Raw genomic sequence first — 26185 nt, forward strand, 5'->3', positions numbered from 1 at the left:
ATTTCCCTTGGTGCCACTGGGATTCTTCCTTGGGAATATTTGGGATTTTGTGGGATTATTTGGAATTCTTATTGGAATTATTTGGGATTATTTGGGGTTCTTTGGGAGTCTTTGGCTCCTTGGGGGTTTTAGGGATGGCTCTGATGGGAGAGAAGAGAATTTTCCTTGGTGCACTGGGATTCTTTGGGAATATTTGAATTGTTTGGATTTTTTGGAATTCTTATTGGAATTCTTATTGGAATTATTTGGGATTATTTGGGATTATTTGGGGTTCTTTGGGAGTCTTTGTCTCCTGGAGGGTTTTAGGGATGGATTTGATTGGAGAAAAAGGAAATTTTCCTTGGTGCCAGTGAAATGATTCATAATTATTTGGAATTACTTGGAATTCCTCATTTCCTAGGAACATTTCTGATTTCCCGGGAATGTTCCTGATTTCCTGGCAATATTCCCACCCTTTCTCACCCAGTAACCGATTTCTTGGGAATGTTTCTCATTTCCTGGATGTAATCCTGGCGGAAGGGTGGGGCAGGAGGGTTCCCTGTTGGCTGTTCCCTGCAGGCGCAGCGCGTGTGCCAGAGCGGGCTCCGCGTCAACAGCAGCAGCAGCGGCGCCCTGGGGGACCCTGCCCAAGGTAACGCCAGGTGGGAGGGGGTCCCCCCCTGGGAGTGGAACTCCTGCAAATTCCTTCCTAATTCCTTCCAATTCCCACCCTGGGAGTGGAACTCCTGCAGAAAATTCCTAATTCCTTCCTAATTCCTTCCTAATTCCTTCCTAATTCCTTCCTAATTCCAACCCTGGGAGTGGAACTCCTGCAGAAAATTCCTAATTCCTTCCTAATTCCTTCCTAATTCCTTCCTAATTCCTTCCTAATTCCAACCCTGGGAGTGGAACTCCTGCAGAAAATTCCTAATTCCTTCCTAATTCCTTCCTAATTCCTTCAAATTCCCACCCTGGGAGTGGAACTCCTGCAGAAAATTCCAAATTCCTTCAAATTCCCACCCTGGGAGTGGAACTCCTGCAGAAAATTCCTAATTCCTTCAAATTCCCACCCTGGGAGTGAAACTCCTGCAGAAATTCCTAATTCCTTCCTAATTCCTTCCAAATTCCCACCCTGGGACTGGAACTCCTGAAATTCCTTCCTAATTCCCACCCTGGGAGTGGAACTCCTGAAAATTCCCACCCTGGGAGTGAAACTCCTGAAATTCCTTCCAAATTCCTTCCTAATTCCCACCCTGGGAATGGAACTCCTGCAAATTCCCACCCTGGGAGTGAAACTCCTGAAAATTCCTTCCTAATTCCCACCCTGGGAATGGAACTCCTGAAAATTGACACCCTGGGAGTGAAACTCCTGCAGAAATTCCTTCCAAATTCCTTCCTAATTCCCACCCTGAGAGTGGAACTCCTGCAAATCCTTCCTAATTCCTTCAAATTCCCACCCTGGGAGTGGAACTCCTGCAAATCCTTCCAAATTCCTTCCAAATTCCCACCCTGGGAGTGGAACTCCTGCAGAAAATTCCAAATTCCTTCCTAATTCCCACCCTGGGAGTGGAACTCCTGCAGAAAATTCCAAATTCCTTCCTAATTCCTTCAAATTCCCACCCTGGGAGTGGAACTCCTGCAGAAAATTCCTAATTCCTTCCTAATTCCCACCCTGGGAGTGGAACTCCTGCAGAAAATTCCAAATTCCTTCAAATTCCCACCCTGGGAGTGGAACTCCTGCAAATCCTTCATAATTCCTTCAAATTCCCACCCTGGGAGTGGAACTCCTGCAGAAATTCCTTCCAAATTCCTTCCAAATTCCCACCCTGGGAATGAAACTCCTGCAATTCCTTCCAAATTCCTTCCAAATTCCTTCCTAATTCCCACTCTGGCAATGAAACTCCTGAAAATTCCTCCAAATTCCCATTCTGGGTATAAACTCCTTCAGAAATTCCTTCCAAATTTCCCTTCTGGGAATGAAACTTCTTCAAATTCCTTCTAAATTCCCATTCTGGGAATAAAACTTCTTCCAAATTCCTTCCAAAATCCTTCCAAATTGCCACTCTGGGTATAAACTCCTTCAGAAATTCCTGCCAAATTCCCATTCTGGGAATAAAACTCCTTCAAATTCCTTCCATATTACTTCCAAATTCCCATTCTGGGAATAAAATTCCTTCCAATTCCCATTCTGGGAATGAAACTCCCTCAAATTCCTTCCAAATTCCCATTTTGAGAATAAAACTTCTTCAAATTCCTTCCAAATTCTCACTCTGAGAATGAAACTCCTTCAAACTCCTTCCAAATTCCCATTTTGGGAATGAAACTCCTTCCAATTCTTTCCAAATTCCCACTATGAGAATAAAGCTCCTTCAACTTCCTTCCAAATTCCCACTCTGGGAATGAAACTCCTTCAAATTCCTTCCAAATTCCCATTTTGGGAATAAAACTTCTTCAAATTCCTTCCAAATTCTCACTCTGGGTATAAACTCCTTCAGAAATTCCTTCCAAATTCCTACTCTGAGAATGAAACTCCTGCAAATTCCTTCCTAATTCCCACCCTGAGAATGAAACTCCTGCAAATTCCTTCCAAATTTCTTTCAAATTCCTTCCTAATTCCCACTCTGGGAATGAAATTCCTTCCAAATTCCCATTTTGAGAACAAAACTCCCTCAAATTCCTTCCAAATTCCCATTCTGGGAATAAAAACTCCTTCAAATTCCTTCCAAATTCCCACTCTGGGAATGAAATTCCTTCTAAATTCCCATTCTGGGAATGAAAGTCCTTCAGATTTCCACTCTTGAGAACAAAACTCCCTCAAATTCCTTCCAAATTCCCATTCTGGGAATAAAAACTCCTTCAAATTCCTTCCAAATTCCCACTCTGGGAATGAAATCCCTTCAGAAATTCCTTCCAAATTCCCACTCTGGGAATGAACTCATTCAAAACTCCCATTTTGGGAATAAACTCCTTCCAAAACCCCGGCAAAGGTCAAAATTCCTGAGTTTTGCTGCAAAAATCTCTGGAAAATTCCCATTTTTCTGCTCTTTCAGCCAGGTGAGGATGGGATTTTTCCCAGGGAATGGCAGCATTCCTTCAGCTCTTCATTTTCTGGGAAAATTTACACCTTTTGTCACCCAAGAATTGATTTTCTGGGAATATTTCTCATTTTTTGGGGAAAATTTCTCATTTTTGTGGGAATATTAACACCCTTTATCACCCACAAAAACTCATTGCCTGGAAATATTTCAAATTTTCTGGGAATCTTTCTCATTTTCTGAGATTATTTCTCATGTTTTTGGTGTATTTTTAATTGTCTGGGATTATTTCTCATTTTCTTGGAATATTCCCTATTTTTCTTGGAATAGTTCTCATTTTCTTGGAATATTTCTCATTTTTCTGGGAACATTTCTCATTTTCTGGGAATATTTCCCATTTTCTTGGAATTTTTCCCATTTTCTGGGAATAATTCTAATTTTCTTGGAATAGTTCTCATTTTCTGGGAGTATTTCTCATTTTTCTGGGAACATTTCTCATTTTCTTGGAATATTTTTCCCATTTTCTTGGAATTTTTCCCATTTTCTGGGAATAATTCTCATTTTCTTGGAATAGGTCTCATTTTCTGGGAGTATTTCTCATTTTTCTGGGAACATTTCTCATTTTCTTGGAATATTTCTCAGATTTCTGGGAATATTTATCATTTTCTTGGAATATTTTTCCCATTTTCTTGGAATTTTTCCCATTTTCTGGGACTAATTCTCATTTTCTTGGAAAAGGTCTCATTTTCTGGGAGTATTTCTCATTTTTCTGGGAATAATTCTCATTTTCTTGGAATATTTCCCATTTTCTGCGACTATTTCCCATTTTCTGGGAATATTTCCCATTTTCTTTGAATTTTTCCCATTTTCTGGGAATATTTCTCAGATTTCTGGGAATATTCACAACCTTTGTTACCCAAGAACTGATTTTCTTGGAATATTTCCAATTTTCTGGGAATATTTCCCATTTTCTTGGAATTTTTCCATTTTCTGGGAATAACTCTAACTTTCTTGGAATAGTTCTCATTTTCTGGGAGTATTTCTCATTTTTCTGGGGATATTTCTCATTTTCTGGGAATATTCACAACCTTTGTTACCCAAGAACTGATTTTCATGGAATATTTCCCATTTTCTGGGAATGTTTCCCATTTTCTTGGAATTTTTTCCCATTTTCTGGGAATAATTCTAATTTTCTTGGAATAGCTCTTATTTTTCTGGGACTATGTCTCATTTTCTTGGAATATTTTCTCATTTTCTGGGAATATTTCTCATTTCCTTGGAACGAAGATCCAAAAAGAAGAAATTGGAAGAGCCAGAATTCCACCTTTTTCTGGCTCTTTACAGGATTTTTTGGGAATATCTTTCCCTGCTGACAAATAATTCCCTTTTTTTTGTTGTTTTCCAGGGGTTTATATTTCCAAATATTCCGACTGCCTCCATGCCAGCCCTTGGCACCACGGAAAATCAGCGTTTATTGTCATCTGTAAACTCATCAAGGTAAAACCCAAATCTTTTATTGCCTGCAAATCAAACTCCAGAATCCAATTTTTCCTTGGAAATTTGGGAATTTTAAAGCTTTTTTTTCCCTTCCTTAACTCTGGAGCTGACTCCAACCCCAATCTCTTCCCAAACTGGAAATTTCTCTTTTTATTTATCTTTTTCTCTTTTTTTTTTTTGTTTTATGCTGCCCATAATTCTGGTGGGATGGAAAATCAAACTCCAATTTTTCCTTGTAATTTCAGGAATTTAGGGAAATTTGAGCATTTTTTTCCCCTTCCTGCTGTCTGGAGCTGATTCCAAACCCAAAGTCTGACATTGAAAATTTCTCTTTGAAATTTTTTGAAATTTGGAAACTTTGAGATTTTGCTGCCCATCATTTTGATGGGATGGAAAATCAAACTCCAGGCTCCAATTTTTCCTCGGATTTTTAGGAATTTTGGGAAGTTTGAGGTTTTTTATTTCCCCTTCTGCTCTTTGGAGCTGATTCCAAACCCAAACTCCTGAGACTGGAAATTTCTCTTTGGAGGAGATTTTGCTCCGCACGGTTCTGGTGGGATGGAAACCCAAACTCCAGTTTTTCCTTGGATTCTCAGGAATTTTGGGAGGTTTCATTTGGTTTTTCCCCATTCCCCCTGTCTGGAGCTGATTCCAAACCCCACTCCTGATCCTGACTCCAGCTCTTCCCACCCCAAACCCACCAGAATTTTTGGAACACCACAACCATGCCGCCCTCACCCCGCTCTTCCAGCATGGGGGATAAAAACCACCTTCTTGGGAATATTTCCATCTTTGGATGGATTTTTGGGAAGGATTCCATGGATTCCACGGGTTTCCATGCTGTTTTTGGTGCAGGGCAAGGTCAGAGCCATCCCTGAGAGCTCCCCCAGCAGCTCCACCTGCCCCTCGCCCGGCTACGACTGCCACGTGTCCAGCGGGAGCAGCCAGGTACGCCAGCATTGCCCCTTTTCCCATTGGATTGCCCTTTTCCCACTCCCACATTCCAGGGATTGCCCTTTTCCCAGTCCCACATCCCATGGATTGCCCTTTTCCCACTCCCACATTCCAGGGATTGCCCTTTTCCCAGTTTTACATTCCATGGATTTCCCCTTTTCCCATTCCCACATTCCACGGAATGCCCTTTTCCCACTCCCACATTCCAGGGATTGCCCCTTTTCCCAGTCCCACATCCCAGGAATTGCCCTTTCTCCCAGTCCCAGATTCCATGATTTCCCTGTTTTTCCCATTCCAGGGATTTCCCTTTCTCCCACTCCCACATTCCAGGGATTGCCCTTTCTCCCAGTCCCCCATTCCATGGATTTCCCTTTTCCCAGTCCCACATTCCATGGATTTCCCTTTCTCCCATTCCCCCATTCCATGGATTTCCCTTTCTCCCATGGATTTCCCTTTTCCCAGTCCCACATTCCATGGATTGCCCTTTCTCCCAGTCCCAGATTCCATGGATTTCCCTTTTCCCAGTCTCACATTCCATGGATTTCCCCTTTTCCCCATGGATTTCCCTTTTCCCACTCCCACATTCCATGGGTTGTCCTTTCTCCCAGTCCCAGATTCCATGATTTCCCTGTTTTTCCCATTCCACGAATTTCCATTTTCCCAGTCCCCCATTCCATGGATTTCCCCTTTTCCCATTCCCATTCCATGATTCCCTGTTTTTCCCTCATTCCATGATTCCCTGTTCTTTCCCAGTTTCCCATGGATTATTTCTCTGTGTTTCCCGTGGATTATTCCCTGTTTTCCCATGGAAGTTTCCCAGTATCCCATGGATTATTCCCAGTATCCCATGGATGACTCCCATTCCCCATGGATGTTTCCCAGTATCCCATGGATTATTCCCAGTATCCCATGGGTTATCCCCATTCCCCATGAATGATTCCCATTCCTCATGGGTTATCCCCATATCCCGTGGCCGTTTCCCTGTCTCTCCCCAGTACTACGTGTACGAGGTGAGCGGGGTGAATCCCCAGTATCCCATGGGTTATATCCCCAGTATCCCATGGATTATCTCAGTATCCCATGGGTTATATCCCCGTATCCCATGGGTTATCCCCAGTATCCCATGGGTTATCCCCGTATCCCATGGCTGTTTCCCACTATCCCATGGGTTATCCCCAGTATCCCATGGGTTATCCCCAGTATCTCATGGATTATATCCCCATATCCCATGGCTGTTTCCCTGTCTCTCCCCAGTACTATGTGTACGAGGTGAGCGGGGTGAATTCCCAGTATCCCATGGGTTATCCCCATTTCCCATGGGTTATCCCCATATCCCATGGGTTATCCCCAGTATCCCATGGGTTATCCCCAGTATCCCATGGATTATCCCCAGTATCCCATGGCTGTTTCCCAGCATCCCATGGGTTATCCTCATATCCCATGGGTTATCCCCAGTATCCCATGGGTTATCCCCATATCCCATGGGTTATCCCCATATCCCATGGCCGTTTCCCTGTCTCTCCCCAGTACTACGTGTACGAGGTGAGCGGGGCAGGGGCGGCCGAGCGGCCCCGCCAGGTGTGTCCCTACGTGCTGCTGTGCTGCCAGTACCGCCCGCCCCGGGAGATGCCCACGCCGGCCCCGCCGCGCCCGTAAGGAGCCCCCGCTGCCTCCCCCTTCCCAGCCCTGCAATTCCTTTGGTTCCTTTTACCCTCTCGGAGCATTTCCCTTTCCTTCCTTTTCCCATCTCTATTGTACCTACCTTATCCCTTTCCCATCTCTAAATATTCCTTTTTATTCCTTTCCCCATCTAACATTCCTTTTTATTACTTTTCCCATTTCTAAATATTCCCTTTTATCCTTTTCCCATCTCTAAATATTCCTTTTTATTCCTTTTCCCATCTCTAATGTACCTTTCTTATCCTTTTCCCATCTCTAAATATCCCTTTTTATTCCTTTTCCCGTCTAACATTCCTTTTTATCCTTTTCCCATATCTAACATTCCTTTTTATCCTTTTCCCATCTCTAATATTCCTTTTTATTCCTTTTCCCATATCTAATATTCCCTTTTATCCTTTTCCCATTTCTAAATATTCCCTTTTATTTCTTTTCCCATCTCTAACATTCCTTTTCATTCCTTTTCCCATCTCTAAAATTCCTCTTGTTCCTTTTATCTCACATACCTAAATGCTCTTTTTCTTTCCTTCTTTCCCATATCTAAATATTCCTTTTCTCCCCTCTTTTCCCATCTCTAAAATTCATTTTATTCCCTCTTTTCCCACTTCTGAATATTCCTTTTATTCCTTTTCCTATCCCTAATATTCCTTTTTATTCTTTTCCCATCTCTAAAATTCCCTTTTCTGCTTTTCCCATCTCTAATCCTCCTTTATTTCCTCTATTCCCATCTCTAAAATTCCCTTTTTTCCTTTTCCCATCTCTAAAATTCCCTTTTTTCCTTTTCCCATCTCTGAATATTTTCTTTTTTTATTGATTTCTCTCTCCAGAGTGGAGCAGAACCACCAAGGTAAGAGCTGCTGTGCTTTGGGGTTTTTGGGATTTTGGTTGTGGGTTTTAGGTGTGGGGTTGTGGTTTTTGGGGTTGTGTTTTTTTGGGTTTGGGGTTTTGGGGGTTATGGTGGTGGTTTTTTTGGGTTGGGTTTGTGGTTTGTGGATTTGGGGGTTTTGGGATTGTGGTTTTTGGGTTTGGCAGTTTTGGATTTGGGGGTTTGGGGTTGAAGTTTGGGGTTTTGGGGTTTGGGGTTTTTTGGGTTTGAGGCTGTGGTTATCGGGTTTTTGGGGTCGTGATTGTGGTTTTTGGGGTTGTGGTTTTTGGGGTTGTGGTTGTGGGTTTTGAGTTTGGGTTTTGGCTTTGGTTTGTGCCTTTTGGCTTTGGAGTTGTGGTTTTTCGGGTGGTGTTGGGGATTTTTGGGGTTTGGCATTTTTGTGTTTGAGCTTGTGGGGTTTGGGTTTTGGATGTGGGTTTGGGTGTGGGTTTGGGGTTTGGGTGTGGGTTTGGGTTTTGGGTGTGGGTTTTGGATGTGGGTTTGGGTGTGGGTTTGGGTGTGGGTTTGGGTGTGGGTTTGGGTGTGGATTTGGGTGTGTGTTTTGGGTTTTGGGTTTGTGTTTTGGGTTTGGGTGTGGGTTTGGGTGTGTTTTGTGTTTGCCCATGCCCCGTTCTCTCCCTGTCCCGTTCCTGTTCAGAGCCGCCCTCGCTGTCGGCGCCGTGCCCGTGGCGGGGCCAGCTCTGCATCGGGGGGCAGCGCCTGTGCACCATCGGCCTGAGGAGCCAGCACAGCGCGGGCAGCGTGCCCGCCCAGCTGTGAGTGCAGCTTAACACCCTGAGCCAGGCTTAACATGGCATGGGCAGTGTGCCCGCACAGCTGTGAGTGCAGCTTAACACCCTGAGCCGGGCTTAGCGCCCTGAGCCGGGCTTAACATGGCATGGGCAGCGTGCCCTCCCAGCTGTGAGTGCAGCTTAACACCCTGAGCCGGGCTTAACATGGCATGGGCAGCGTGCCTGCCCAGCTGTGAGTGCAGCTTAACACCCTGAGCCGGGCTTAACACCCTGAGCTGGGCTTAACATGGCATGGGCAGCGTGCCCGCCCAGCTGTGAGTGCCACACTGCACCCTGAGCCGGGCTTAGCACCCTGAGCCGGGCTTAACATGGCATAGGCAGCGTGCCCGCTCAGCTGTGAGTGCCACATGAGCCGGGCTTAGCACACTGAGCCGGGCTTAACATGGCATAGGCAGCGTGCCCGCACAGCTGTGAGTGCAGCTCAACACCCTGAGCTGGGCTTAGCACACTAAATCTGGGGTCACACAAACTGAACTTGATTCCTTAACCCAAATCTGGTTCCTCAAACTGAACTTGGATTCTCAAACTCTGAACCTGGTTTCTCAAACTAAACCTGGTTTCACGACCCAAGCCTGGTTTCCTAACCCAAACCTGGTTTCCCAAGCCAGGCCTGGTTTCCCAGCCAAGCCCATTTGTGTCCCTCCTGCCTGGTCCCGGTGCTGCTGGAGGGCTGGCGCACTCAGGGATGTGGGGTTGGCTCCCAGCTGCCTGAGGAGATAGAAATGCCTCAGAATAATTCAGTTCTGACACCTCTGACTAAATCAGTGAGATTTAGTGGCTTAAACCTGGCTTTAACCCTGCCAGGATCTGGGGTGGGAGCATCTCCAGGCTTTGCACACAGATCCTGAGCCAGCTCTCCTCCAGAGCTGTGTTTGGCTCCCCAGAGCTCCCAGCTCTCCCTGATCCTGGAATTCCTGGGCTTTGTCCCCTCAGGCCTCCCAGCCTGGACATCCACCACGTCATGGGGTTGGCTGACTTGAAGAGAAAACTGCCGGAAGCTGCGTTTGGGCAAGGGAATTACACAAGGAATGAAGGTGGCTGTGGAATGCCCAGTTCCCAGTGCTCCCAGGAATCGCCTCCATCCCGCTGCAAAATCTCATCCCAACCCCAAACCCTCCCTTGTCCCCAGTCTGCTTCCAGGGGGTTCACTCCAGCCTCTACGAGGTGGAAATATCCAACAAGGATCACTCCAGAATGGATCTGCTGCTGGGAAAGCTGAGGGAGAAGGACTTGGTGAGTGCTCTTCTGGCAGGAAAAGTGGCCTTTAAACGGCATTTTTGGTGTCATTTGCCACAACCAGTGCAGAATGGAATGAATTCCCCTGCTTTAAATGGCGTTGTCCTTCTTTGTTGCTCTCAAAGGTTTCTTTTTTTTTGTGGTTTATCACCTGGGAATTATTTCTGAAGGTTTTTCTTTGGGATATTTTATTTTTATATTCTGTTTTTTCCAGCACACTTAATTCCATTTTATTCCATTTTCTTCCATTTTATTCCCTTTTATTCCATTTTATTCCATTTTCTTCCATTTTCTTCCACTTTATTCCATTTTCTTCCATTTTATTCCCTTTTATTCCATTTTATTCCACTTTATTCCCTTTTATTCCCTTTTATTCCACTTTATTCCCTCTTATTCCATTTCATTAAATTTTATTCCACTTTATTCCACTTTATTCCATTTTATTCCATTTTATTCCCTTTTATTCCACTTTATTCCATTTTATTCCCTTTTATTCCCTTTTATTCCACTTTACTCCCATTTATTCCACTTTATTCCCTTTTATTCCCTTTTATTCCATTTTATTCCCTTTTATTCCACTTTATTCCATTTTATTCCATTTTATTCCACTTAATTCCACTTTATTCCATTTTATTCCCTTTTATTCCATTTTATTCCACTTCATTCCACTTTATTCCACTTTCTTCCATTTTATTCCACTTTATTCCCTTGTATTCCCTTTTATTCATTTTATTCCATTTTATTCCACTTTATTCCATTTTATTCCACTTTATTCCATTTTATTCCCTTTTATTCCACTTTATTCCATTTTATTCCCTTTTATTCCCTTTTATTCCACTTTACTCCCATTTATTCCACTTTATTTCCTTTTATTCCATTTTATTCCCTCTTATTCCACTTTATTCCATTTTATTCCATTTTATTCCACTTCATTCCACTTTATTCCCTTTTATTCCCTTTCATTCCCTTTTATTCCATTTCATTCCCTTTTATTCCCTTTTATTCCACTTTATTCCCTTTTATTCCACTTTATTCCACTTTATTCCCTTTCATTCCCTTTTATTCCTTTATTCCCTTTTATTCCCCTTTATTCCCTTTCATTCCCTTTTATTCCATTTCATTCCCTTTTATTCCACTTTATTCCCTTTTATTCTGTTGGAGTTCTAAATACTAAACCTTCTCACCTTCCTGTACAAACTCCTAACTCCCAAGAGAACACCACATTTAACCTAAAGCCATAAAACCCCTTCCAAAATGAATTAACAGCACTAAAATTACAAGTGTGTGGCTAATTAAAAGTGTGTGATATCACAAAGTGAAAAACTTGAGCGTTTGAAAGTACAATAATATCTAAAAAACAAAATTAAGATTTTAAGACCAAACCAAATTCTTCTTTACTTTCCTCTCCATAAGTTTCAGTCATATTTTAGAATTAAACAGCAAAGTCTGCAGTGTGGCCTTCAAGAAATGAATTATTAAGTTAAAAAGAAAAATAGTTGAAGGATCACTTCTTAATTAAATAATTTAATTTAAAAACTTTATAAGAGAAAATATAACCTATTTAAAAAAAAAAAAAATAATAATAATAATTTATTTTTATAATGGGGTTTATATATATTTATAACCATTATGAAATAATAATAATAATAATAATAATAATAATAATAATAATAATAATAATAATAATAATAATAATAATAAATAATCTTTATTATTTTTTATTTTTATATATAATAGGGTTTATATATATTTATAACCATTAAAAATTAAAGTAATAATAATAATACATTTTCTTTTTATTTTTATATATATAATGGGGTTTATATATATTTATAACCATTAAAAATTAAAATAATAATAATAATAATAATAGTAATAGTAATAATAATAATTATTATTATTATTATTTATTTTTATTTCTATATATAAAATGGGTTTTATATATTTATAATCATTAAAATAATAATAATAATAATAATAATAATAATAATAATAATAATAATAATAATAATAATTTGTATTTATTTTTATATATATAATGGGGTTTATATATATTTATAACCATTAAAAAATTAAAATAATAATATTAATTTATTTTTAGTTTTATTTTTATTATTTTTATAATGGGGTTTATATATATTTTTAACCATTAAAAATTAAAGTAATAATAATAATTTATTTTTAGTTTTATTTTTATTATTTTTATAATGGGGTTTATATATATTTATAACCATTAAAAAATTAAAGTAATAATAATAATAATTTATTTTTAGTTTTATTTTTATTATTTTTATAATGGGGTTTATATATATTTATAACCATTAAAAAATTAAAGTAATAATATTAATTTATTTTTATTTTTATTTTTATTATTTTTATAATGGGGTTTATATATATTTATAACCATTAAAAAATTAAAGTAATAATAATAATAATTTATTTTTATTTTTATTTTTATCTTTATATATATAATGGGGTCTATATATATTTATAACCATTTAAAATAATAATAATAATAATAATATTTTTATTTTTATTTTTATATATATAATGGTGTCTATATATATTTATGACCATTTAAAATAATAATAATAATAATAATAATAATAATAATAATAATAATAATAATAATAATAATAATAATAATATATTTATTATTTTTATTTTTATTTTTATTTTTGTTTTTATCTATCTAATGGGTTTTATATGTATTTATCTGTTGTGTTTTCCCAAGCTGCTGGAATTTTGTGTTCCCCAGGATTCAGGGACAAACCTTCCCCTCTGGGCTGCAGTTCCTGGCAGGGATGGATGATCAATCCTCATTAATTCCAGCTTGATGGGGAGATTTCCTTATTTTAGGGGATTTTAGGCCTGGCCAAGGAAGGTTCTGGTCCCAGCGGGCCCAGGAGGCCGGGGAGGAGCAGAGTTTGATTTTCTGTCTTTGTTGCAGGCAATCATCAAATTCCTGCAGGACCAGGGCGTCCTCATCCTGCTCACGTCCTCAGCCCTGGCACGCCAGGAGGGTGAGGCCAGCGCGGCCTGGGCTGCATCGTGGGGGGTTTGGGAGCCTAAACTGGGCCTGGGCTGCATCCCTGGGGGGTTTAGGAGCCTAAACTGGGCCTGGGCTGCATCCCTGGGGGCTTTGGGAGCCTAAACTGAACCTGGGCTGCATCCCTGGGGCTTTGGGAGCCTAAACTGGGGCTGGGCTGCATCCCTGGGGGGTTTAGGAGCCTAAACTGGGCCTGGGCTGCATCCCTGGGGGGTTTGGGAGCCTAAACTGGGGTTGGACTGCATCCCTGAGGGGTTTAGGAGCCTAAACTGGGCCTGGGCTGCATCGCTGGGGGGTTTAGGAGCCTAAACTGCACCTGGGCCTTATTCCTGAGGGCTTTGGGAGCCTAAACTGGGCTTGGGCTGCATTCCTGGGGGCTTTGGGAGCCTAAACTGAACCTGGTTTCTCAAACTAAACCTGGTTTCTGAACCCAAACCTGGATTCTTAACCCAAACCTGGATTCTTAAACTAAACCTGATTTCTTAACCCAAACCTGGATTCTTAACCCAAACCTGATTTTCCAAACTAAACCTAGTTCCTTAACCAAAACTTGGTTTCTCAAACCGAACGTGGTTTCTTAACCAAATCCTGGTTTCTTATTTAAAACCTGCTTCCTTAACCCAAATGTGGTTTCTCAAACTAAACCTGGTTTCTCACACTGAACCTGTTTTTTTAAACTAAACCAGGTTTCTCAAACTAAACCTGGTTTTCTCAAGCTAAACTTGATTTCTGAACCCAAACCTGGTTTCTTAACCAAATCCTGGTTTCTTATTTAAAACCTGGCTTCTCAATCCAAACCTGGCTTCTCAATCCAAACCTGGATTCTTAAACTAAACCTGGTTTCTCAAACTGAATCTATTTTTTTAAACTAAACCTGGTTTCTCAAACTGAATCTATTTTTTTTAAACTAAACCTGGTTTCTGAACCCGAACCTGGTTTCTCAACAAGAATTAGGTGTCTGAAACTAGACCTGGTTTCTCACTGGTGTGTGCTCTGCAGGCCTGGAGCCCAGGGAGCCCGTGACCCTGCTGGCCCTGTTCCTGTTCCGCTCCCGCCGCGCCCTGGGCCCCCGAGGTAGGAACTGCCCCAGGCCCAGCCTCGGCCTGGACCCCTGGCCTGAAGGGCCCAGGGCTCTGCAGAAGGTGGATCTGCTGCTGCAAGGGTGGGGAGTGGGGTGGGACACACCTGGAGCAGGTTTGGGATGTTTGTGGGATTGGGATGTTTGTGGGATCCACCTGGAGCAGGTTTGGGATGTTTGTGGGATCCATCCGGAGCAGGTTTGGGATGTTTGGTGGGATCCATCCAGAGCAGGTTTGGGATGTTTGTGGGATCCACCTGGAGCAGGTTTGGGATGTTGGGTGGGATCCATCCAGAGCAGGTTTGGGATGTTTGGTGGGATCCATCCAGAGCAGGTTTGGGATGTTTGTGGGATCCACCTGGAGCGGGTTTGGGGTGTTTGGTGGGATCCACCTGGAGCAGGTTTGGGATGTTTGGTGGGATCCATCCGGAGCAGGTTTGGGATGTTTGGTGGGATCCACCTGGAGCGGGTTTGGGATGTTTGTGGGATCCACCTGGAGCGGGTTTGGGGTGTTTGGTGGGATCCATCCAGAGCAGGTTTGGGATGTTGGGTGGGATCCATCCAGAGCAGGTTTGGGATGTTTGGTGGGATCCACCTGGAGCAGGTTTGGGATGTTTGTGGGATCCACCTGGAGCGGGTTTGGGGTGTTTGGTGGGATCCATCCGGAGCAGGTTTGGGATGTTTGGTGGGATCCATCCGGAGCAGGTTTGGGATGTTTGGTGGGATCCACCTGGAACGGGTTTGGGATGTTTGGTGGGATCCATCCGGAGCAGGTTTGGGATGTTTGGTGGGATCCACCTGGAACGGGTTTGGGATGTTTGGTGGGATCCATCCAGAGCAGGTTTGGGATGTTTGGTGGGATCCATGTGGAGCAGGTTTGGGATGTTTGTGGGATGCACCTGGAGCAGGTTTGGGATGTTTGGTGGGATCCATCCAAAGCATTTGGACATTTCTCCAAGGCTGAGCTTTTTGCTTGCTGATTTTTGGAGCTTTTGACTTCAATGTTTCCTTCCCTTCCCTTCCCTTCCCTTCCCTTCCCTTCCCTTCCCTTCCCTTCCCTTCCCTTTTCCCCTTTCCCCTTTCCCCTTCTCCCCTTTCCCTTTTCCCCTTTCCCTTTCCCCCTTTCCCCTTTCCTTTTTTCCCTTTTTCCCCTTTCCCCTTTCCCCTTTCCCTCCAGCATCTCTCTGCACCACTGCAATGACTCTGTGGATTCCCCCCTTTTCTAACTGGCCCTGATCCCTTTTGTTTTGGTTTTCCCAGAGGAGGAGCGGGATGCCCCGGGCAGGAGGGAGGGCAGTTCCAGGAGCTCGCTGTCCCTGCAGATCGCCTCCGTGGTGCCGGGGCTGCGCTACGCCCTGCGCAGGGCGGCCTCCGCCTCCTCCCGCGCTGCCGCGGGCAGCCCCCGCATCCAGGAGCACCTCCAGGAGTACGCAGAGCTCCAGGAAAGCTCCCGGGGTGACATTCCCGGTGTCCCTGTCCCCTCTCCGTGCCGGGACGGGGATGCTGGCATCCAGGAGTACGCAGAGCTCCAGGAAAGCTCCCGGGGTGACACTCCCGGTGTCCCCATCCCCTCTCTGTGCCGGGATGGGGATGCTGGCCCTTCCCAGAAGCTCTCGGAGCAATCCCTGGCCCGGCTGCGCCGTTACCTCTCCGACCCCGGCAGCTTCACCCTGGGGATCTCAGCGGCCTTGCAGTGTCTCCGTGGGGCTGCCGGGAATGTGGGAGACGATCCTGGCAATTCCTCCTCCTCCTCCTCCTCCTCCTCCTCCTCGGTGCCCCCAGGTGCTGCTCCTTGCACCAGAGCAGCGGGAGCCGCGCGGGATAAGGGAGAGCTGCTCCCCACCTCTGCTCCAGAGACATTGCTCAAAAGCGTCACCTCTCCCACCAAGCCCTGGGGCCGGGAGGCCAGGAGGAAATCCAGCAGGATCCTTGGGAAGAGCATTCCCAAGGCACAGACACCTCCTGGGGAGAGCAGCAGCAGGAGCAGGGAGGCAGCCAAGAAAAAAAACGGCGCCGCTTCCTCTTGTCCCAAAAAATCGGGATCCACGGGCAATTCCAACGAGCCCATGCTGAAACTGGCCAATTTGCAGTTGCCACATGGGAGGAAAAGAGGTGAGTGCCGGAAAAATGGGATCGGTTTCCTCCTCCCATCCAGCTGGGATGCTCAGGGTTCACCGGGAACCATCCAGGAACTTTGTGAGTGCCTGGAGCACCCAAATAAATCTCAGGAATGATTCCAGGGAAGCTACCTGGAATTGGGTGCTTCCAGGTCAGATTTTACTTATTAAAATAAATTAATTATATTCCCAATTAAATCAGGATAATGAGGAGTAAAATCACCAAAACCCCTTCCTCGCGTCCCTCCCTTTTCCCAGTGAATTTTTAACCCAAAGAATTCCCAAATTTAGACCAACCCCTCCTTTTCCCTGTCCCAGGTGCAGAGGTCCTGGCTGCAGAAATTGTCCACAAACCCCAGTGCGAAGGTGCTGAGAAGGAGAAGGAAAGCTCAGCTCCCAATGGTCCTGCTGTGGAGGCAAAGAGGCCAAAAACCCTGGAAAACGTGGACACAAAGAAGGCTCCTGTCACCGAGAGTGGCACAAAGCCAGGGAAAAGCAAAGTGCAGAAAAACCTGGAAAACAGAGCAGCAAAACCTCCGGAGAAGCAGCAGGAAGGGAGTGGTGAGAAAAAATTCCCTTGGGGAAAAAATTCCTTTTAAAGCTGAGCCATTCCATGGCAGGGAGGAAAGGAATGGGTTTGGATTGAAGCAGGGAAAATGTCAAATACTGGGGAGAAATTCTGGGATGGAATTCCCAAAGAATCCTCCTGGATCCCTGGAAGTGTCCAAGGCCACTGGGATAATGGGATGAGCCATGGGATTGGAATGGGGTGATCCTTAAATTCCCTTCCAGCATTCCATGATTCCCTCGTTGCCTTTGGAGCACCCAGAGTGCATCCAGCATCTCTCCCATGGGGTGGCTCCTGCCAAACCCCAAAAAATCCCCAAAAAAAGCCAGTTTGGCTGTAAAAACCCCCAATTTTTGTGTCTCACTCAATAATGGGATGAGCCATGGGATTGGAATGGGGTGATCCTTAAATTCCCTTCCAGCATTCCATGATCCAACATTCCCTTATTGCCTTTAGAGCACCCAGAGTGCATCCAGCATCTCTCCCATGGGATGGCTCCTGCCAAACCCCAAACATTCCCCAAAATCTTCAGAGTTTGGCTGTAAAACACCCCAATTTTATGTCTCACTCAGTAATGGGATGAGCCATGGGGTTGGAATGGGATGATCCTTAAATTCCCTTCCAGCATTCCATGATCCAACATTCCCTCCTTTGGAGCTCCCAGAGTGCATCCAACACCTCTCCCATGGGATGGCTCCTGCCAAACCCCAAAAAAAATCCCCAAAAAAAGCTAGTTTGTCTGTACAAAACCCTCAATCCAAAAACGGATTTATTCCCCTTTCTAAATGGATTTTCCCCCCTTTCTAAATGGGTTTTTCCCTTTCTAAATGGGTTTTTCCCCTTGTTCCCCCAGAGCGGAAGGAGCTGCCCTCGGAGCTCCCCAGCGAGGCCTCATCCCAACCCCCCGGCGCAGAAATCCCAAGGAATGTTCATCCCATGGCGATTCCCAGCGTTGCCTTTGCCCTGCCAGGGGACAACAGCGACTCCCACGCCCTGAACCTGCTGGCTGACCTGGCCCTGGGCTCCTGCATTCCTGCCTTTATTCCCAAAGATTCTGGGATGGCCCCCGTGGAACCCGGGGATTCCTGGGAGCAGCGCAGCCCCTCCGAGCCCAAATCCCTGCGCGTGGCCTCCGACCACAAATACCACAGGGCAGACAAGCAGGGCAAGAAACCCACCTCCAGCAAGGTGTCCCCGAGCCAGGCGCTTCCTGAGCCAGCGGATCCCAGCCCGCTGGCCTCTCCTCCCAGGGAAAAAACCTCTGGGATTCTCAGCAGGGGCAGCAGCGCCGCGTTCCAGGTGTTCCCTCCCCGCCAAGCTCCGCCGGCCTGCGAGGCGAGCTCACACTCCATCATCTCAGCCGAGCACTCCTACGCCTCCCCGCTGCCCGAGGATCCCAAAGCAGCCCCGGATCTCAAGGGGAGCCATCCCAGGAGCGCTCCAGCCGCTCCCTTGGTCGGGAAGGTGCTGCCGTTCCGGCACCAGCAGAGCAGCGCGGCCGAGCCCGCCCGGAGCCAGGTCCCTCCCAGGAGGAAGGAGGAGTTCTCCAGGAGCCACACGGTGAATCTCTGCGGGAATTCCATGAGGGTCACCTGCCTCTGGGAAGAGGAGTATCTCTTCCACCTGGACAGCAGGTACACCAACGATTCCCTGGAGAAAACTGTCATCCGTGCCCTGCATGGGTAAGTCAGCCTGGGGGGCTGGAGGAGTCTGGGAATGGGGTTTCTGTGCCTTTAGCCCTTTGTGCTCCAGATCTGTGGGGTTTGTTCCCTGGCTCGCTGTGGTTTCCTTGGAAAAGAGGGTCTGGGGGTGGTGGTGGGGTGACAGAGTGGATGGGACCCAGCCTCGTGTGCTGGACCCAAAATTCCTCCCCGTCCTGGGGTGATCCACAGTGTGGGCAGCAGGAAAAGGGGGAATTGGGGAATTCTGGCCCTCCCAGGTGAGACCCCACCTGCAGAACTGCCCCAGCCCTGGGGGGACAACAGCAGCAGCACCTGGAGCTGCTGGAGAGAGCCCAGAGGAACCCATGGAGCTGCTCCAGGGCTGGAGCCAGGCTGGGAGAGCTGGGAATGTTCCCCTGGAGAAGGGAAGGCTCCAGGGAGAGCTTCCAGCACATTCCAGGGCCTGCAGGGGCTGCAGGAGAGCTGCAGAGGGACTGGGGCCAAGGCCTGCAGGGACAGCACCCAGGGAATGGCTCCCAGTGCCAGAGGGCAGCCAGGGATGGGATCTTGGCAATGAGGAATTCCTGGCTGGGCTGGGATTGCCAGAGCAGCTGGGGCTGCCCCTGCATCCCTGCAGTGCCCCAGGCCAGGCTGGACACTGGGGCTGGAGCAGCCTGGGACAGTGGGAGGTGTCCCTGCCATGGCAGGGCTGGCACTGGGCGATCTTTGAGATCCCTTCCCACCCAACCCATTCCATGATTCTGCAATTCCCATGGCTCTGCAGCCAGAATCGGTTCCTAAAGCCACGACCCCAGGTCCTCCATCCCTCCTTTGGAGCTCAGATTTCCTCTGTTTTTATTTTTTCCTACAAAAAGCTGGAATCTGCATCAAGCAGTGTGTGCCCCTCTGCCTTGGGGCTGAGCCCTGCAGGGAGCCAGGCATGAACTCCAGGATGAATTTTAGGGATGAACTCCAGGATGAATTTTAGGGTTGAATTATGAAATCTCAGGGATGGATTCCCAGGGATGAACTCCAGGGATGAACTCCAGGGATGAATTTCAGGGATGAATCTCAGGGATGAAATATCAGGGATGGATTCTCAGGGATGAACTCCAGAATGATTTTTAGGGTTGAATTCTCAGGCATGAATTCTCAGGGATGAACTCCAGGGATGAACTTCAGGGATGAATTCTCAGGGATGAATTTCAGGGATGGATTCTCAGGGATGAATTTCAGGGATGAATTTCAGGGATGAATCTCAGGGATGAATTTCAGGGATGGATTCTCAGGGATGAACTCCAGGGTTGAATCTCAGGGATGGATTCTCAGGGATGAATTCTCAGGGATGAATTCTCAGGGATGAACTCCAGGATGATTTTTAGGGTTGAATTCTTAGGGATGAATTTCAGGGATGGATTCTCAGGGATGAACTCCAGGGATGAATCTCAGGGATGAATTCCCTGGAGCTGAGCAGGGGAGGATGAGGATGGTTCCAACTCTCTTTGCTTCCCTTGCCAGGCCCTGGGACCCCAATCTTCCTGACGACGTGGAAGGGATGAAGCTGATCCTGCACATGTGGGTGGCTCTGTTCTACAGGAAGCCCAGCAAGCTCCTGAGCAGCTCCAGGAAGGTGGTGGAGCACAGCAATCCCAGCAAATTCGTCTCCATCAGCAGCTCCGGGGGCTTCCTGGAGCTCAGCGATGACAGCCAGGACTGCTTTGGCTTCGAGACGTGTCCTGCGGACTCGGGCTGGGATCCTGACCAGACTCCCAGCAGCTCCCTGGACCCCAGCCCCCCTTCCCAGGGCGCCTGCCAGCCCCAGAGGAGCCCCGCGGATTCCCAGACGGACGCGGACGGAGCCGCGGGAGCCGTGGACAGCACCGTGTCCTCCTCCTCAGGGGAGCTGCCCTGCGGGCCGGGGGAGGAGGAGGAGGAGGAGCCTTCCTCCACCAGCTGTCCCGAGAGCCTCTCCCTGCAGGATCCTTCCAGGGAAAGGCTGGAGCTGGCGGGCGGGGAGCCCGAGGGCGTTCCCGAGGAGAGCGCGGTGAGTGCGGCCTTGGGGCTCCGGGGAATGCTTTCTGCTAAAGGAGCAGGGGTTCCCTCTTAGGAGGAGAGCAAGGTGTTCCTCCTGAAAGAACAGGATGTTCCTCCCACAGGAGCAGGATTTTCCTCCTAAAAGAACAGGATGTTCCTCTTAGAGGAGCAGGAGTTTCCTCCTAAAGGAGCAGAATGTCCTCTTTAAAAGAGCGGGATTTTCCTCTTAAAAAATCAGGATGTTCCTTTTCAAGGAGCAGGATTTTCCTCTTTAAAAGAGCAGCATTTTCCTCCTAAAAGGAGCAGGAGTTTCCTCTTGGAAGAGCAGGATTTTCCTCTCAAAAGAACAGGATGTTCCTCTTAGAGGAGCAGGAGTTTCCTCTTGGAAGAGCAGGAGTTTCCTCTTAAAGGAGCAGAATTTCCTCTTTAAAAGAACAGGATTTTCCTCTTAAAAAATCAGGATGTTCCTTTTAGAGGAGCAGGATTTTCCTCTTGGAAGAGCAGGATTTTCCCCTTAAAGGAGCAGAATTTCCTCTTTAAAAGAGCAGGATTTTCCTCTCAAAAGAACAGAATGTTCCTCTTAGAAGAACAGGATTTTCCTCTTATAGCAGCAGAATTTCCTCTTTAAAAGAGCAGGATATTCCTCCTAAAAGAACAGGATTTTCCTCTCAAAAGAGCAGGATTTTCCTCCTAGAAGGAGCAGGAGTTTCCTCTTAGAGGAGCAGAATTTTCCTCCTGTAAGAGCAGGATTTTCCTCTTAGGGGAGGGGGATTTTTATCTCTTAAAAGAGCAGGAATTTCCTCCTAGAGGAGCAGGTTTTTCCTCTGAGAGGAGCAGGATTTTCCTCTGAGAGGAGCAGGTTTTTCCAGAAGAATGGAGGTGTGCTTGTGGGGTATCCAGGGAAGCAGGGATGCTCTCCAAGGGGCAGGAATCCCAAATTAAAGTGTCGAGCTCAGCGCCTGTTCCTGATTTAAATTCGGGGTTTGTGTGTCCTCAGCTGAGGGATCAGGGCAGCCCCCAGCGTCCCAGAGCAGAATTCCAAATCCAGCACAGCCATTCCCACGTGGGTTTGGAAAGCTGGGATTTGTGGGCTCAGGAGATTTTCCCCCACACAGGTGCCAGTGCAGTGCTTTGCATCATTTCCCTCATCCCTCCAGTGAAATCCATGAAAATTCCATTCCGGATAAAGCTTGACATGAATTTTTACACTTTCTCCCATCTGCACATGTTCAGGAGTGGGGTTTCTTGGGGTAAACACAAAATGTGGGGATCTGCTGAGATATTTCCAAGCCTGAATTCTCAAACTTTGAAACTTGAACAGAGCAGCAGCTTCCATAGGGCTGGAATCGTTTTGCATGAAGGAAAAAATGTTCCAGTGGTTTTTTTTCCTGCATTTTCCTATGAGGAATGTTTTTTTCTTGTTAACCTGTCAATTGTGTTCCAGGACGAGCCGGCCAAGGAGGCCCTGCTGGATGCCAGGATCACCCCCAGCCCTCCCGAGGAGCTCGGCTGTGCCAGCAAATCCCCGGAAAACCCCGGGAGCCAAACCCCAAACTCCAGCACAGCTCCATGGACAGAGCCCGCCCCTGCAGCCCAGGAAAACGGGGAGCAGCAGCAGAAAGAGCAGCAGGAGGCGGGCTCAGGGAGTGGCCCCGGCCCTCCCGAGGATGAGGAGGGAGCGGGAGGCTCTGGGCATTCCCCGGAAGGTGAGGGTGGCGCTGATCCGCAGCCCGCCTGCGATTCCCTGCCCTTGGAAGCAGCTCCTGGAAGTGCAGAGCCTGGGGGAGCCCCTGAGGAAGGGGAGGAATGCCAGGAGCCCTGGGAGCACTCAGAAAAGGAGGAGAGGGAGGAGGAGGAGGAGGAGGAGGAGAAGAAAGAGAGCGAGGAGTTGGAGGACGAAGGCTCCTTCGCGGGCCCCGTGGGTTTGGTGCTGTCCGAGAGCAGCGATGCCGAGATGGAATGTGAGAAGAATCCAGGGAATTCGGTGTCTCCTGAGAAGTTTGGTGTTCCTGAACAGGACCCCGTGGCCAGCCCCACCTCCCTGGCACCCGCCTGCCCTGAGAGATCCTCGCCAGCGCCCTCAGATGGGGCTGGGACTGTCCCTGGAGCCTTTCCTGAGCAGGTGTCACCGAACCAGGAGGAGCTCCCGGATCCCTGGGACGCTCCGGGCACGCCGGAGGCGGAGACAAACGGGGTTGGAGCGGCCACTCTAGCCGGGGTGGGCTCACCCCACAGCGCCAGCAGGGAGCTGCCCGCGCCCCCTGAGCCCAGCCCGGTCCGTGGGGCACAGCCTGACAGCGTCACAGACAGCCCGGGGCCTGCCGGAGCCACGCGGGGCTCCGGGCACACCGAGCGGCATCGGGCGCCCTCTGGAGAGCGCTGGGAGCCTGCCGGGAGCGCGGGATCCCCCTGCAGGCCGGGAATGAGCCTGACCCTGTCCCCCGACACCAGCTCCGTGTGCCTGGCCTCTCCCAATGGCTCCCTGGATCCGTGGGCTGCTCCAGAGGATCAGCCCGTGGAGAGCCTCCAGTCGCCCTCCCAGAGCAACCTGGGACAGGGCAGCTGCTGCTCCCAGCGGGGTGCGGGTGATGCCGATCCCAGCCCCAATTCCCTGGATGCTGAGGAGTCAAACCGAGGTGGGAATGGGGTTTTGGTGGAGGAACAGCTGGGGAGCCCCTGTGCCAACGGCATGGAGGAGCTGGATGATCCCATGGGAGCAAGAGACGGCCGGGACTCCCCCTTTGAGTACACGGACATAGGAGATGAGTGCGGAGCTGAGGAGAGCCAGGACGTGTTCCCTGGCACGGAGGATTCCCCTGGGAACGACACCACGAACTCGGAGATGGCAGAGATCCCTCTCCGCCATCACCTCCTGGAGTCAGAGCCCTCCTCCTCCATCAGGGAGGGCATCTCAGCCATACAGGAGCTCCCCAGGCAGCAGCAGAGCCTCCCAAACATCCACGGGGACTCAGCTCCCGCTTCTCCTGGCGCCGGGGACTCCACCCGCGGCGTTCCCGGCGTGCCGGGCCGGCGGGAGTCGGTGCTGTGCCGCCTCTGGAAGCCGTGCCGGGAAGGAGGAGCCGCGCAGGTGAGCGTGGCTGCCTGGAGCCTGGATGGCTCCTTCCGTCCCAGCTGCTCCCAAGCGCCGGCGGAGTCCCCGGCTCCCTGCTCACCTGTGGAAGCGCCAGCAGAGCTGGGATCTGCTCCGCCTTCTCCGTGTGACCCATGGGACGATCTGGAGCCTGCAGAGCCAGGTTCACCTCTCCCTGAGGCGCTCCCTGGGATGCTCCCTCCCACTCCAGACAGTGCACGGTGGGCTGGGAGCCATGGCAGCCCCAGGAGCAGCCCCAGGAGCCATGGGAGCCCCAGGAGCCATGGCAGCCCCAGGAGCCATGGTAGCCACAGGAGCCATGGTAGCCCCAGGAGCCATGGTAGCCCCAGGAGCCATGGGAGCCCCAGGAGCCATGGGAGCCCCAGGAGCCATGGGAGCCATGGGAGCCCCAGGAGCCATGGGAGCCCCAGGAGCTGTGGCAGCCTTGGGAGCCGTGGTAGCCCCAGGAGCAGCCCCCGAAGCTGTGGCAGCCCCAGAAGCTTTGGGAGCCGTGGTAGCCCCAGGATCCGTGGTAGCCCTGGAAGATGTGGGAGCCCCAGGAGCCCCAGGAGCTGTGGCAGCCTTGGGAGCCATGACAGCCCCAGGAGCTATGGTACCCCCAGAAGCCATGGTACCCCCAGGAGCTGTGACAGCCCCAGGAGCTATGGTACCCCCAGAAGCCATGGTACCCCCAGGAGCTGTGGCAGCCATGGTAGCCCCAGAGGCCATGGTAGCCCCAGGAACCATGGTAGCCCCATGTGTGGTGGCAGCCCCAGAAGCTGTGGTAGCCCCATGAGTGGTGGTAGCCCCAGGAACCATGGCAGCCCCAGGAGCCCTGGCAGCCCCATGAGTGGTGGCAGCCATGGTGGCCCCAGAAGCCCTGGCAGCCCCAGAAGCCATGGTAGCCCCAGGAGCGGTGGCAGCCCCAGGAGCCCTGGCAGCCCCAGGAGCCCTGGCAGCCCCAGGAGCCATGGTAGTCCCAGAAGCTGTGGGAGCCCTGGCAGCCCCCAGAGCCCGGCAGGGGATGCCGGAGGGAGCCCCAGGGAGGGGCCCTTCCTGCCAGAGGAGCTGGAAGGAGGCAGCATTCCCAGTCCTGCACCTTTCCCAGCCCGGGAGTGTCCCCTGTGCCAGCCCTGGGATGTGTGTGAGCACAACCCTGAGGGGTCCCAGGTGTTCCCTGATCCTGACTGTGCCGGCGCTGAGGTGGGACAGGGAGAAATTCCTGCTTCTCCCATCCCCTGGGATGAGCCCAGGGACCTCTCTGGAGAACACCTGGAGTTCAGTGATGCTGAGGATGTTTTGGATGTGCTCCCAAGGGAAGAGCAGCTCCCAAGCCAAGACACACACGAGGGCTTGGCCTTTGAAGATCCATTGGAGAATTCCTTTGGTGACTCAGACCAGGAATATTTGGAGGGGAATTCTCACTCCCCTCTTCCAAGCAGGAGTTCCTGCATCATGAGATCCATGGATGCTGCAGGAGCAAGGACTACCTGGGACAGCTCCTCCGGGAGCTCCGTGCCCACGGAGGAGCCCGGGGAGGCCTGGGACTGGGATGTCCCCGGGGATCCCGGGAGCCTCGTGGTCACCAGGCAGTGCCAGGAGAGGCTGGAACATTCCCAGCTGCCCCGGGGTTGCGGCCGCCGTGCCCGCGAGTCCCACCTGGCCCGGTCCCTGCTGGGGACCTGGAGGGGCCTGGAGGAAATCACCCAGAACACTTTGGACATGGAGTGTCTCCGCTTCCATTATAAGCTAAAAGAAATCCTAAGGAATGGCCAGCCCTCCTTTTCTACCTCCAAAAGCCTCTTCCCGAGGGACTTTGCTCCGCACATCCCGCTGTCCCCGCGCAGCAGGAGCCCCCTGCGGGTGACGATTCCCCCTTCGGACGGGTGGCCCCGCGCCCGCAGGGGCCCTCGGGCCGCCAGGAGGGCCCGGAGCCGGGAGCGCGGGGCCGCGCTGCGCCTGGCCCGGCTGCGGCACCAGCACGGCCCGGGGCCAGAGCCAGAGCCAGAGCCAGAGCCACGCGCGGACGGGGACGGGAACGGGGCCGTGGCCGGCATCCTGCACGAGTTCTCCGAGTTCCAGAGGGTGCTGCTGGCCGGGGCCCGGGCCGGGAGCGCCGCCCCGGGGCAGGGGGAGGCCGGGGGCGGCCGGGCGGGGCTGGCGCGGCCCCGCGCGACCGCGGCGTTCCAGGGAATGGTGGCGGAGCTGCGCGGGGCCCTGCGCTGCCACCTGCGCCGCGTGGCCGCCCGCCGGCAGCCGGGAATGTTCTACCTGCTGGAGACCGGGCAGCAGCAGCCCTTCTTCGACAGGGTGAAGGTGCGAGCTGCTCGGGGATCGGGGCGATTGGGGTGGGTGGGGTGGATGGGGGTGGATGGGGATGGATTGGGATGGATGGGCATGGATGGAGATGGATTGGGGTGGATGGAATGGATCAGAATGGATGGGGATAGATTGCGATGGGTTGGGATGGATGGAGATGGATTGGGGTGGATCAGGATGGATGGGGATGGATGGAATGGATGGGGATGGATC

The 26185-nt window shown here is 49.3% G+C and overlaps 1 protein-coding gene across 1 annotated transcript in view; it reads left to right on the forward strand.

Annotated features, from left to right (window-relative positions):
• TASOR2 (transcription activation suppressor family member 2) overlaps window positions 1-26185 on the forward strand; it is a 47152-nt gene that overhangs the window by 17106 nt on the left and 3861 nt on the right. The window contains exons 4-18 of the mRNA XM_066550726.1: window positions 559-631; window positions 4420-4511; window positions 5367-5459; window positions 6993-7117; window positions 7970-7989; window positions 8666-8783; window positions 9753-9853; window positions 9949-10052; window positions 13006-13078; window positions 14104-14178; window positions 15443-16294; window positions 16618-16860; window positions 17721-18549; window positions 20047-20572; window positions 22007-25969. Of these exons, the coding sequence (XP_066406823.1) occupies window positions 559-631; window positions 4420-4511; window positions 5367-5459; window positions 6993-7117; window positions 7970-7989; window positions 8666-8783; window positions 9753-9853; window positions 9949-10052; window positions 13006-13078; window positions 14104-14178; window positions 15443-16294; window positions 16618-16860; window positions 17721-18549; window positions 20047-20572; window positions 22007-25969 (7287 nt within the window). The remainder of the gene's footprint in view (window positions 1-558; window positions 632-4419; window positions 4512-5366; window positions 5460-6992; window positions 7118-7969; window positions 7990-8665; window positions 8784-9752; window positions 9854-9948; window positions 10053-13005; window positions 13079-14103; window positions 14179-15442; window positions 16295-16617; window positions 16861-17720; window positions 18550-20046; window positions 20573-22006; window positions 25970-26185) is intronic.

This window comes from Molothrus aeneus, chromosome 5 (assembly GCF_037042795.1).
Source record: "Molothrus aeneus isolate 106 chromosome 5, BPBGC_Maene_1.0, whole genome shotgun sequence".
NCBI classification, from domain to species: Eukaryota; Metazoa; Chordata; class Aves; order Passeriformes; family Icteridae; genus Molothrus; species Molothrus aeneus.